Source organism: Astyanax mexicanus, chromosome 5 (genome assembly GCF_023375975.1).
Source record: "Astyanax mexicanus isolate ESR-SI-001 chromosome 5, AstMex3_surface, whole genome shotgun sequence".
Classification (NCBI taxonomy): Eukaryota; Metazoa; Chordata; class Actinopteri; order Characiformes; family Acestrorhamphidae; genus Astyanax; species Astyanax mexicanus.
In genome coordinates, this window is record NC_064412.1 from 10,247,059 (window position 1) to 10,262,082 (window position 15,024).

At 38.5% G+C, this 15,024-nt stretch overlaps 1 protein-coding gene across 4 annotated transcripts in view; it reads left to right on the forward strand.

The window, feature by feature from the left end:
• cfap20dc (CFAP20 domain containing) overlaps positions 1-15,024 on the forward strand; it is a 52,835-nt gene that overhangs the window by 18,389 nt on the left and 19,422 nt on the right. For 3 of the 4 annotated variants that reach the window (XM_049479671.1, XM_049479672.1, XM_049479673.1), the window contains exons 11-12: positions 343-462; positions 9,389-9,723. In XM_049479671.1, coding sequence (XP_049335628.1) covers positions 343-462; positions 9,389-9,723 — 455 coding nt within the window. Of the gene's footprint in view, positions 1-342; positions 463-9,388; positions 9,724-14,246; positions 14,334-15,024 lie in introns of those variants that run through there. The other variant, XM_049479674.1, reaches the window with a different exon arrangement.

Genomic DNA, 15,024 nt, shown 5'->3' on the forward strand with positions numbered 1-15,024 from the left:
TTAGTTTTTAGTTCCTCCCCCATGGCAACACCCCTGTTCCTTACTAGCATCGCATCCTTTACTATGCACCTTATAATCCAGTGTGCCTTATATTGAGAAAAATACAATACTTTTAAAAACACCATGGGGTAAGTGATTCCTTAGAATCTAGAGAAGAGCCATTTTTGTGAAAAATGAAGAACCTTCACATTACCTGTTTTGAACATTCCTTAAATGATGTATTACACATACATGTTTTACATTTTCTTACTAAATTGGTTCTTTACTTAAATATCCCTTTGTAGTGTCTTAATTGCTTAAATTTTAAGAGTATTAAACATGTTTTGCTTTTGTTGTTTTAAGGAAATAATGCAGGTGTACCTTATCCAAGCCAAGAGATAGAAGAGTCATCTCAAAGGGTTTTTCAGCAACTGGTACAACCTGTGATAGAGCAGGATCCATCAGTAGATCGCTGTACACCAGGTGAGTGATTGTATAGGGTAAGTAAAATCGTAGATAAAATTAGAGATAAGCCAGTGTATCTCTTGATTCTTACCATCAGCGCAGCATGGGCTAGGCAGTGCTTCCATGTACAGTATAAAAATGCAGAGAATACACTATATTTCTAGCCCTTCTAGATTTAATTTAATTTGCTTTAGTTAATGATTCTTCATAGTCAGTACAGCACACCTAAATTAGAGCAAGACGTTAGATAATAGATCATTAGCTAAAAGATTTAATATACTGATTAGAATCTCTTGTGTCTCTTCATGGATGACTGGCTCTCACAAGCAAGGTTTGATTGAAAAAATGTTCCAACGAGTGAAAAAAGACCATTTTAATATTGTCCCTTAAAACTGCTCTGCCTCGCTCTCTCAAAGGGCCATATATTAAAAAAAAAAGTTAAACTACTATTCTGTGGTTTAACACAGTAAATGAAAGCCCTTGATAGACGTCTTCCCTTTGTTGGCTTGTGTCGTCCCTGAGAGAATGAATGTCAAAGTGTAGTAAGTTAACAATCCTCTCCAGCAGAGAGAGACTAGCTGTAGCTCCCCTCAGCTGGGAAGAGAGAGTTCATTAGCGATAATAGGACATTAAGTATACTGTGTGGGTCAGAGAGAAGTCTCTGGGGTTCAGGCCAGCATGCACTGTTGGCAATTAGAAAAGGTGATTACAATGTAAGTCTTTTCAAAAACGTGCTGCGAATCTAAATCTGCAGAGCCCTCTTTGAGGGGCTGAAGTTAATGCTACACTTGAGAAGCATTTTGCAAGTGTGTGTGTGTTTTAATTAGGTGGCCACTACTGAAAAACGGAGGATCAGAAGGGATTTGTATAGATGGATCTTTTTGAGTATTCACATTCTGAAATGAGCCTTGATATGTTGTGTGAATCATTATGTCTTTGAACAATGTGGTTTTATGAACGGCACCATCATAATGGCGCGCCGTGACCTTCATTTGTCTATCACCCTGTAACCATTAAGTGTCTGTCAATTACAGTTCCAACCTCACAATGGCTGTCCTATGCACAGTGTCACAGTCCTGCACCTCTTTCAGAGGAGCTATTATTTAGTTTTACAAAAAAAAATGAGTCTTTTTTTTTTAGGCACAGCTCTGGCAGGAGCAAAATTACTCATCCACAGATTGATTTATTTCTGAGGTCGTGATGAGAATAGGCAGCATGCCTATAATAATTATTTGCACTTTTGTGCTTCTATAATCAATACACCCCTGTTGAAAAACAGCAATAATAAGCACTTTAGAGAATTAGCAGACATTACAGCAACGCAGCAGCCGATATCTCAGCTTTTTTTATGTTTTAAAAAATATATTATTTTATTTTATAAACTTTGCTACTATGAACCAAAGCCCACCCTAGCACCTAAAATATTAGCTATATTAGCTGAAGTTAAACAAGTTAAAATGCACAAAAACCAGCAGATTAATTAATAATTCATTAATTCATTTTCAGGCTTGGACATTTCCCTATAGGATTCCATTCAAAAGTTTCTGTGAACGTTTGGGCACTTTAGAGGCGAGGAGGGGGAATGAGGGAGACAGGCAGCAGACAGTGGGAGAAAGGCAGCAGATAGAGGGAGAGAGGCAGCAGACAGAAGGGGGGGATGTAGCATACAGAAGGGGAGAGGCAGCAGACAGAAGTGGAGAAAGCAGACAGAGGGGGAAAGGCAGCAGATAGAGGGGGAATGCAGCAGACAGAGGGAGAGAGGCAACAGAGAGAGAGAGGTGGAGGCAGCAGATGAAGGAGGATAGGCAGCAGATAGATGGGGAGAGGCTGCAGACGGAGTGGGAGAGGCAGCAGCTAGAGGGGAAGAGGCAGCAGGCAGAGGGGAGAGGCAGCAGATAGAAGAAAGAGGCAGCGGACAAAGGGGGAGAGGTAGCAGCTACAGAGGAAGAGGCAGCGGACAGAGTGGGAGAGGCAGCGGACAGAGTGGGAGAGGCAGCGGACAGAGTGGGAGAGGCAGCGGACAGAGGGGGAGAGGCAGCGGACAGAGGGGGAGAGGCAGCGGACAGAGGGGGAAAGGTAGCAGCTAGAGAGGGAGAGGCAGCAGACAGAAGGGGGAGATGTAGCATACAGAGGGTGAGAGGCAGTAGACAGAGTGGGAGTGGGAGTGGGAGAGTGGGAGAGGCAGCAGCTAGAGGGGAAGAGGCAGCAGGCAGAGGGGAGAGGTAGCAGCTACAGAGGAAGAGGGGCAGCAGACAGAAAGAGAAAATTCAACAACAAAACAACAAATGTTAAGGTTACACTCAGACAGTTTAAGCTCTACCTGACTAGACTTAGATAAATGTTAGACAGTAATCTGTGTCCCAAACAGCACACTTTGGAACTGTGTGTACTGCACTACTAAAAGCACTTCTAATGATATAATGAAATATTTATTTACTTAGTTAGTGCAGAGTATGCAGTTCGGGGCATGGCCAAAGACTAATGTTACTTTATGTTTCAGTGCTTTTTGATAACAGTTAATATAAATGGCAGCTATCCCAAACACTTCCAGTATGTTACCATAACAACATGTTTTAAAAATTTGTTTATTTTATCTGCAATATATTGTCATCATTGCAGTTCTTTGTTTTCATCAGTGACCTTGAGTTTACAGCTGGCGCAAACTAAGCAGATGCAAAGCTGAGGTCAGTGAAGGCTGGTTTGCTGCCAGAGCAAAACATTTAAACAGTTTCTGTTTTTAGGTGGGACACTTCCCTGCCCTCTCACCTGGTTCTTACTCCAGTGCAACTCCATACTGCTCCAAAGCAGTTAACTACTCATAAAACCAATAAAATATTTAAGAACAGTGCTAGCAATAGAGCATAACCTTTGAAAGGTTTTTTTTTTTAGTTAGTGGATGAACTACAATTTTAAGCAACAAGCGAACATATAAATGTAATTATTTTATTTTTGTTTATTTCAGTTGCCTTTTTCTGTTTTTTTTTAACCATTAAGACAGTCAAATCCAATTTGACTAATTGACTAATGAAGTATGTAATGTGAACATTGTCTTATGTGTAGCATCTCTGAACAGATCGCTGATAAACGTTTTTGGACATACTGTTTCCTCCTCTACCTTAAAATCATGAATGAATAAATAAATGAAACCCAAGAAAGCTTTACAATTTACACATATTACACACAACCATTAACCATCAACACTCATCCACACACCGGTGAGAAGCAGCAGCCAATAGAGCACAGCATACTCTCAACCAGAAACCACCGTCCACCTGGAGGACTGCATCAGGCAATACAGCAATTACCCAGGACAGAGTGCCAATCCATATCTGGGCACAGTCATGCATACATTTTATACACACACAATCCTATACAATACACATACCTATCTATACATATATAAATCAGTTCAAAGTATCCAATTTACCTGATTTCCATGTTTTTTGGACTGTGGGAGGAAACCAAAGTACCCAAAGGAAACCTACGCAGACACAGAGAGAACATGGAAAGGGGAATTTAACCCAAGACCCCAGTGCTGGGAGGCTAACATGCTACCCAATGAGCCACCGTGCTGCCCAATAAAATCTTGGGTGTTAATGATAAAAGTTCCCACTCATGTTTTTACTCATTCTTTACTAGCCTGTAATTGTCTGGAAAGACATTTTTAAGGATGGGTACTAATACTCATGGTGGATGATAGTTCTGAGATTGCTGGTTCTAGTACCGGTACTCCTCAAGATTACATGGCAATTGGACATAATGACCTTAATGCTCCAAAGTGTTCTTGTTCTTTTTCCAATGTTTTTCTTATGTGTTCCTGGTTCTGCCAAAAAGAAAACTCCAGACCAGGATCCAACAGGTTACTGTGTGTCTCTGGCTTAACCTTCACTTAAGGTAAAATAGGCTAACACACACTCCCACTGATATATACTTAAGTGCAGCATGTTTGGTTGAAATAGATCAACCTGATGCACGCTCACACACTTTCTGAGAGCCTGCTGTATTCATCACCTCGGTCTCAGTGGTGTCTTTGGTTCCCGGCTCTCTGGGTGTCTTTTCTCTTTAATACGAGGGCACACAGACCCCACAGGCTGCCATATAGCTGGATTTGAATTATGATCTTGCTGCGGCATTGCTCCCCATCTACTAATGATGTTGTTTGTGTGCCAGCGGGAAAGCCGCGGTGCACCCCCCCACTCCCCCTCCGTACACCCACACACACTCACACAGTCTCACACACTTACACACCAGTAGCTAATGCTACTTTTCTTCTCCTACTTTCTCACAGAAATGCTAAATTAGTATTGTTTCAATGCTTCACTTCCATTTAGGCAAAGTTTAAAGATTCATTAAAGCATAATGTTGCAATTACCAAATGCTGCACGAAAAAAAGGCTCCCATACGTTCATCTGCAGCTTTTGGCGAGCCTCGTCACATTCATCGCAGTCTGCAGTATCGTGATTATGCACTTATTTGCATATGCTCATTAAAATCAACGCAGGGAACGAATATGAGCTTGGGTATGAAAAATGAACGCTGAAACATTATGTGTGGTAATTAGATCTCTATTATTGATCTGCTTTGTGCCATTAAGTCAATGGGAGTTTCCTGAAGGAGAAAGCAGCGGTTAATGTTCTCAGGCTGAGCGCTGCGATACGTTCTGCCTCGGGTCAAATATTCAACTGACGATGAAAGGAAGGGTCTTCTACCCTGGAGATTATTCAGCAAAGAGTCTACAAAAATATACTGCACTGGCCACTTTATTAGAAACACCTACCTTCTTCTTCTTACTGGCCACTTTATTAGAAATATCTACTACCTTCTGCTTCCACCCACTGGCCACTTTATTAGAAACACCTACCTTCTTCTTTTTCTTACTGGCCACTTTATTAGAAACATCTACTACCTTGTGCTTCCACTCACTGGCCACTATATTAGAAACACCTTCCTTCTTCTTCTTCTTCTTCTTCTTCTTCTTCTTCTTACTGGCCACTTTATTGAAAACATCTACTACCTTGTGCTTCCACCCACTGGCCACTTTATTAGAAACACCAACCTTCTTCTTCTTCTTACTGGCCACTTTATTAGAAACATCTACTACCTTGTGCTTCCACTCACTGGCCACTTTATTAGAAACACATTATCAATGTTGTGCTTCCATTCACTGGCCACTTTATTAGAAACACAAAATCAACCTTGTGCTTCTACTCACTGGCCACTATATTAGAAACACATACCTTCTTCTTCTTCTTCTTCTTACTGGCCACTTTATTAGAAATATCTACTATCTTGTGCTTTCACTCACTGGCCACTTTATTAGAAACACCAACCTTCTTTTTCTTTTTACTGGCCACTTTATTAGACACATATACTACATTGTGCTTCTACTCACTGGCCACTTTATTAGAAACACATTATCAACCTTGTGCTTCCACTCACTGGCCACTTTATTAGAAACACATTATCAACCTTGTGCTTCTACTCACTGGCCACTTTATTAGAAACACATAATCAACCTTGTGCTTCCACTGGCCACTATATTAAAACACATACCTTCTTCTTCTTCTTGCTGGCAACTTTATTAGAAACACATAATCAATCTTGTGCTTCCACTTACTGGCCACTTTATTAGAAACACCTTCTACCTTGTGCTTCCACTCACTGGCCACTATATTAGAAACACTTATTACTATTTGTAGTATTTGTAGTTTTTACTCAATTTGCCACATTAATAAAAAACCTACTACTTTGTGCCTTGGTGTAGTATATTGTCACATTCTCGTCCTGTTCTGTGTTTGTTTTATTTACCTTTCCTAAGCTCATGGCCCTCTCTGTGTTCTCCTTGTCTCCGCCCATGTCTTCAGTGCTTCCACCTAGTTCCTTTTTTGCTAGCCCCCTCATTACCTGGCCCTAGGTGTTTCCTGTTTTCTCCATGTGTATTTAAGCCCCTTAGTTGTCAGTGTTAGTTGTAATTTCTTGTGCATTGTTATGTCAGTTCATGTTGTGTGTGTATATATGTGTTTTTATAGTTCCTGTTTTTGGTTTATAGTTTTTTTGATCATGTTGTTAATAAATTCTCGCATTTGCGTCCGCCTCCGCATCCTCTCCCTGCTCCTACCTGACATATAATATGAGCTGATACAAAGCAGCTTTATAGAAAAGGTTTAATGACTTTAATCACTTATAAATTTGATTATATAAAATTTAAAAGATGTTGTGCTAGATGCAACAAATGCACTCTGGAGTACATGTAATGTGGTGGCTCTCAGACAAAGGGGAGATTGGGCTCTGATACAGACAAAAATAAATACAAGTGAAGGGGAGTAGGTACATAAGATGGGAGCTTAATAATGAGATAATATTTTCCGGTGAAAATAAGAAGAATAATTGAATATTAGTATAGATGATATAACCATAACCATTATAGAATCCAGAGAGTCTGTAAACAACTATCAGTCTATAATAAACTGGAATAAATTGCAAAATAAAAACATAATATTTAAGCTCATTTTTGTATAATTGTCTATTGAATTTTAATGTTTGTTTGCTTTCTTCTTCTCCCTTTCCTATTAAATAGTCTGCCCTACCCCCCTCTTCTCTAGACACGTAGCTCGACTGGGTTGCCAGATTTACACACAGTGGCAAGCAGACTCTCACCCTGTACCTAATCAGTGGATATATGTTTCAAAATGCCTCTACTACGCTTGCAATAGTGGTAAATTACCCAGCTATAATTGGCAACCTTAGTGATTACCTATTCAGCTGAAAAATAACCAGCTTGACCATTTCCTTGGCTGCTGCACACTGTCTGCATGCGATTTCCTATACCTGGCAACCATGAGTGTGGCAGATACATACATCCCATACAGATTTCTGTGATGTACCACACAGTTCAAATAAAAAAAAATACTGGCTGAAGCTCTGCTGACAAGAGCTGCCAGTGATTAAACTCAGCATTCATTTTTCCTTAATACCTGGTGATACATCCTGATTATGTTATGAGTTACTACAGAAAATATACTAGTGCAGATAGAATATTATTAAAAAAGTTACATTATTTCACTAATTCAGTTCAAAATGTGAACCTTATATGTTATATAAAAGTATTATACACACAGTGATCTATTTTAAGCATTTATTTCTCTTTTTTTGATGATTATGGCTTACAGACCCATAACACCTTTGGACTTGATAAAACACAGTGGACCAACACCAGCAGATGACATGACTCTCCAAACCATCACTGATTATCAGTAAATTTTACATTTTGTTTGTATTTAAGGGAGCAGAGTCTGGAGGAAGAGTGGAGAGCTGCTTGAGGTCTAGTGTGAAGTTTCCACCAATCAGTGATGGTTTGGAGAGACATGTCATCTGCTGGTGTTGATCCACTGTGTTAAATTAAGTCCAAAATCTAAAGTCAGTGGTTTCTCAGAAAAGCTTACAGCACTTCATGTTTCCCTCTGCTGACAACTTTCATGAAGATGCGGATTTCATTTTGCAGCAGGACTTGGCACACTTGGCACAAATTTTCTGAGACACTATTTTTGTTTATTGGCTGTAAGCCATAATCATCATCAATAAAAGAAATAACTGCTTAAAATAGATCACTCTGTGTAATACATCTATATGATATATACGTTTAACATTTTTTTAAACTGAATTACTAAAATAAAGTAACTTTTCAATTATATAATTTTTTTGAGATGCACTAGTAGTCCTTAATGGTTCTTTCATACTCAAATTCTATATAAGGGGTCACTAATAGGCGGACCGCGGTCCGGATCCGGACCCAGACGTTGTTGAATCCGCACCAAAACCGATAAACTACTGAGAAGGATTTAATTCTGACCGTGTTAATTTAAAGCAGCGGAACGTTTATTGTCTTTATGGTTTACGTGCTTTACAGCACAGTAAACTTACAGACCAATCACGTGTGCTTTAAGATCACCAAACGCTCTCCTCTGCCAATCAGATCTGTGCAGATGCGAGCATGTGGAGCCACACAGGCAAAGCAGGCGGTGAGAAGTCGGAGAATAAAGAATAAAGATGGTGCGCACCACAAAAAGAAATTAAAATACTACATTTATGAAACATATTAACAGTAATGTAACCTCACTGTGTTACTTGGAGGAATAAAAGAGAAACAACCGAGACAATAGTGCAAAATATTCCATTTTACTCCACCTGATCAAAAACTCCCGCACTCGCAGGCGCGCGCTCTCTACTCCCAAAACAACCCTACCTTAAAACTAAGGCAGCCCCCAGCGGACAAAAAGCATTGGTAACTCCCCCCTCCAGTTTTACCCGCAACATAATCAAGTATGCTACAGTAATGATATTAAATAAAATAAAACTACTGTTTTAAAAAAAAAAAGCTGATATTTTGGCCAAGTTCAGCAAACATTTCTTCATATATTGTACGGTTTATCATTCATGTAATTATTATCATGACAGGCAGGCCTAAATCTAATATAAATAAAATCATATAGAATAAATATAGCATTTTGAAACAAAGTTAACATACAGATTCACATTATTAGACTTGATATATTAAAAATTATTGAGGGTGTTTCCATTTATTTTATGATAGGTTGATAATATAATTATTGTGACAGGCCAAAAAAATAATAGAAACAATAAAATAATTTAAAACAATAAATATTGTTGAAATATACTAGTATGTGTAATTTGTTTTGTCTTTCAGTTGTTGATAAAACACTGACAGAACTACTATAGGCTTCTTCAGTAAACAGAATAAAACACTGAATTATAACACAAGTTAACATTGGCGACAGTCAATGAAATTTTCCTGAACAGGACCAAATTAAATTCTAATTAAATATCCCTGTTCTATATGCTTCACTGATCTCTTTGATAGATGAGTCTTTGTGAAAGTCAGTCAACAAACTGCGATAAAGAACAATGTTGTTCTGCTGTTTTGCAGATCAGGCCTGGAGTTCAGAGACTCCTGGGCCAAATCCCCGGCCTCTGCGGTGCCAGTCTCCATCTGCTCCACTTCCCCGTCTCTGTGTGCTGCAGAACGGCATTAATGAAGCCAGTGACACTGAACCCCAGCTCACTGTAGGTGAAACTGAAGATCAGGACGAAGAGGAGCTCTTCACTTTTTCCTCCCAGCCTCACTCAGCCAAGAGGGGTCAGCATTTCTGCGACCCTTTTCTGGATCTGACCTCTGACTTTAAAGGTGAGAGCCTGCAGGGTGAAGGAGAGCGGAAGGAGGCCCGTCTGGAGGATGACTTCATTGGGAGCGAAGATGAAGAGGTACACACACACACACACACACACACTTTTTAAGATTCATTGCAGAAAACTAGGGCTAGGAGAAACTAATTTAATGACCTGGTGCAATAAAGGTGCATTAATATCACCTCTTTTTTAGATACCAAAACTTTTTAAAATTTCCTAAATGATACATTTTTAAAGATTTTAATTTTAGGTCATTCTTTGCTGTATACAGTGCCTCACAAAAGTATTCGGCCCCCTTGAACTTTTCAACCTTTTGCCACAATTCAGGCTTCACACATAAGGATATGAAATTGTACATTTTTGTTAAGAATCAACAACAAGTGGGACACAATCGTGAAGTGGAACAAAATTTATTTTATATTGTAACTTTTTTTTAGAAATAAAAAACTGAAAAGTGAAGCGTGCAATATTATTCGGCCCCCATGCGTTAATACTTTGTAGCGCCACCTTTTCAAGTCAAGTCAAGTAGTTTTATTGTCAATACTGCATATGTACAGGACATACAGAGAATTGAAATTACGTTACTCTCCTTCCCAATTTTACAGCAGGTACAGATAATACAGTTGTGGTCAAAAGTTTACATACACTTGTAAAAAAACATAATGTTATGGCTGTCTTGAGTTTTCAATAAGTTCTACAACTCTTATTTTTCTGTGATAGAGTGATCGGAACACATACATGTTTGTCACAAAAAACAGTCATAAAATTTGGTTCTTTCATAAATTTATTATGGGTCTGCTGAAAATGTCACCAAATCTGCTGGGTCAAAAATATACATACAGCAACATTAGTACATGTCCCTTGGCCATTTTCACGGTAACTAGGCGCTTTTGGTAGCCATCCACAAGCTCCTGGCAAGCTTCAGGTCGAATGTTTGACCACTCTTCTTGACAGAATTCGTGCAGTTCAGCTAAATGTGATGGTTTTCTTGCATGAACCCGTTTCTTTAGCACTGTCCACATGTTCTCAATGGGGTTTAAGTCAGGACTTTGGGAAGGCCATTCTAAAACCTTAATTCTAGCCTGGTTTAGCCATTCCTTTACCACTTTTGATGTGTGTTTTGGGTCATTGTCTTGTTGGAACACCCAACTGTGCCCAAGACCCAACCTTCGGGCTGATGGTTTTAAGTTTTCCTGCAGAATTTGGAGGTAATCCTCCTTCTTCATTATCCCATTTACTTTCTGCAAAGAACCAGTTCCACTGGCAGCAAAACATCCCCAGAGCATAATACTACCACCACCATGCTTGACAGTAGGCATGGTGTTCCTGGGATTAAAGGCCTCACCTTTTCTCCTCCAAACATATTGCTGGGTGTTGTGGCCAAACAGCTCAATTTTTGTTTCGTCTGACCAGAGAACTTTCCTCCAGAAGGTTTTATCTTTGTCCATGTGATCAGCAGCAAACTTCAGCCGAGTCTTAAGGTGCCTTTTCTGGAGCAAGGGCTTCTTTCTTGCACGGCAGCCTCTCAGTCCATGGCGATGTAAAACACGCTTGACTGTGGAGACTGACACCTGTGTTCCATCAGCTTCCAAATCCTTGCAGACCTGCTTCTTGGTGATTCTTGGTTGACTCTTGACCATCCTGACCAATCTCCTCTCGGCAGCATGTGATAGCTTGCGTTTTCTTCCTGATCGTGGCAGTGACACAACTGTTCCATGCACTTTATACTTGCGTATAATTGTCTGCACAGTTGCTCTTGGGACCTGTAGCTGCTTTGAAATGGCTCCAAGTGACTTCCCTGACTTGTTCAAGTCAATAATTCGCTTTTTCAGATCCACACTGAGTTCCTTTGACTTTCCCATTGTAGCTTTTGTAGCTGAGTCTAATCACTGGGTCAAATGAGCCCTATTTAAATGGGCTCATGAGAAGTCAACAGCTGTAGTCAATCAGAATCACTTACAAGAAGTGAAGAGGCCATGACATGAAGCTAATTTGATTGACACAACTCGCTACATCACCAAAATTGACAAATTTTGTTGCTGTATGTATATTTTTGACCCAGCAGATTTGGTGACATTTTCAGCAGACCCATAATAAATTTATGAAAGAACCAAATTTTATGACTGTTTTTTGTGACAAACATGTATGTGTTCCGATCACTCTATCACAGAAAAATAAGAGTTGTAGAACTTATTGAAAACTCAAGACAGCCATAACATTATGTTTTTTTACAAGTGTATGTAAACTTTTGACCACAACTGTAGATATAATAAAAGAGAGAATGGGAGACACTATGTGTACAATACAGCAGGGACACAAATAGACATACATGAGACAGAAACAAGGTGCAGTAGTGGTGGGGGTCAAATAAGATATATAAATATAAATAAAAAGAAATAAGATATATAATCTAAAAGAGTGGGAGACACTTTATGTACAATACAACAAGAACACAATAGACATACATAAGACAGAAGACAATAGTGCAATATTGATGGTGATTGAGATGCGTTTACAGCTGCAAGTCGCTTGGGGTAAGTCTCTATCAGTTTTGCACATCGAGAGACTGAAATTTTAGCCCATTCTTCCTTGCAAAACAGCTCGAGCTCAGTGAGGTTGGATGGAGAGCGTTCAGACCTGCCTGCTGTGTTCCTTGCTCTTCATGATGCTCTCTGAGCCTTAAACGGAACTCTGAGACTATCACAGAGCAGCTGCATTTATACAGAGACTTGATTACACACAGGTGGATTCTGTTTACCATCATCAGTCATTTGGGTCAACATTGGATCATTCAGAGATCCTCACTGAACTTCTGGAGTGAGTTTGCTGCACTGAAAGTAAAAAGGCTGAATAATAATAAAAATAATATTAAAAAATTCAAGAGGGCCGAATACTTTTGCAAGGCACCATAAATAGTACGTAGATATGTCACTTTGATAGGCTCTGAAAAAATAGATAAATTCTGCTTTTCTGTCCGGTTTGCAGCACCAATACCTTCTAGATTCACAAAGCCTAGTCTAGCATATCTTAGAACTGTAAAAAAAACAAAAATAAACAATATAAACAAACATATATTTTTAGTTATTTCTTAAGAATTTGTCTTAACCCAGCGAACCGAGAACGTTCTAAGAACATTTAGTAACATCTTGAAAAGGTTCCAGATAGGTTAGCCTGTAACATTACAGAAATAATGTTCCAGAAGCGTTCTGAAAATGTGGGACGTAATAGTGGTTTGCATTACAAAGTTATTTGAATGTTTCACACATAATGTCCCTAACTAGATGAATAGTAACATTATGGAAATGTTAAAAATAGCAATCCAAAACTAAAAATTAAAACATTGTTTTACAGCATGTTTAAAAACATAAAATAAAAACGTTCTAAGAACATCCAGAAAATTTCAGATTGCACGTTCTAAGAAAGTTAAGTGTTATGTTTAGAAAACATTCAATTAACCCAAAAAATTGTTAACTGGGAAGCCAGGAATACATATATATTTTATATATAATTTTCCCAATTTTCATTCTCAGTCTGACTGAGTCTGCTAATCTATGACTAGTTCGTTTCTACCTTAAAACTTGAAACGAGTAAATTACGATGTATTTTACCACAGTTTAATCAAACATTTAACAAAGTTTAAATCAAGTTTTAATCATGCAATATTAAGCAGTCGCCTTACTGGATCTTACGATTTTGCCCAGTCCTCTATGCATATTAACACATGAAGCACATGAACACACTGAAAGGCCTGGTTTAGAGGTTTGTCAGCAATTAACACGTTTTTTCCAGCTTCATGAGTCCAGTTATCCAATTTTAGAATTTTGTGTTGTTAAAGTCATTTTTATGTTTATTCTTCTGGGATATCACAGTAAGAGCCTAACGAAGCTCAGAACAAACAGTATTATTAAAGAGTGATAATGAATTTGTAAAGCTAAATAAAACCATAGTCCCGTCTTTCATGAAGGGATCCCTAAGGTGTAACACATCAGATGCTTAGAAAAATATGCTTAGAAGTGTCATCTTTCTTTAAAAAAGCAGCGAGTGTGGGATTTCATTCTCTATTCACACCTACTCTCAGCTCTCCTCTGTGTGAGTTGAGAGTTATGTCTAATGGAGCCATTCTGTGTTGGCAGTTTCAGTACTTCAGAAAGTACTTTAGTTCAAATCAGAAAAAATGGGACAGTATGACAAATGCAAATAAAAAAATGTGTTTCTTACATTTCCTTTGAGTTTAATTTGATTGCGGAAAGTATGAATTAAATTAATTAAAATAAGAAATGTCATGTTTCAGTGTCACAGATAAACTAATTTCAGGCCTGCTACACATTTCTAAAAAAATAGGGTTAGTACTGGACTGACCTGCCTGCAGTCCTGAGCTGACTCCAGTAGAGAATATGTAAAGAATTAAAATATATATATATATAACTCTGTACTGCTGTCCATCCTAAGATATGTTTGCAGGAAGAATTGGACAAAATACAAAATATTACCTCAATCACTTCAACACTTGGTAGCCAAAATGTTTTTTTTTAAGTATTGTGGGAAGTTATGAGTAATACATGCTTTACTGTCCCAACTGTTTTTGAAATGTATTGCAGGTCTAACATGCAAGAATGAATATATATTAACATCTGAAATGAAGCTGATAAAACATGAGCTATATTGGGCCCTATCTTACACCCTGCACAAGGTGCGTTGCAATGCTCATTGTTATCTTACACCCCGCCAAAACACAATTTTTACGTCTTTGTCATTTAAAACGCAATGTGTCTAAGGTTTATTTAGGTAAATTTGTAACAAATTGCTATCTTGGCAGCAGAAAACGTAGGTGTACCACTAACTGAAAACAACTTATGCAGACTTCAACCATCAGACATTCATTTCAATCCTGGCAGTAAATTGTCAATACAGGTACACCCAGGTAGCTGCGCCATTGAAATAGCAATCCTCCGCAGTCAGAGTGACAAGTGACACACTGATTAATGTATTGCACGTTATGCCCAAAACACACCCATGATTAATTATAAGAATTAGTACATTCTAGTACGTTTTCTGCATTTTGAGCTGCACAAGGCATACTTTTCCCATTGTTATGATAGCAAAGACCAACTGACACACCCTAAAACAAACTGTACAGTGCGCAGTTGACAGGATCCCTAAAGATCACTAAAGTAGTGCCCACTGAGTTTATACAGTTTGCAATCAAATAAAAGTTAAACGAAATGTAAAAAAAAACACTTTTTTCCAATTTGGGGTTTGTGTAAGTTATATAAAAGTATTCAAACACTGGTAATAACTGCAGGATTTTACCACCACAGATACTTTAGCCTGATCAGTTCTACCCAGAAAGCCAGACCTGGACAGTACCAGTATGTC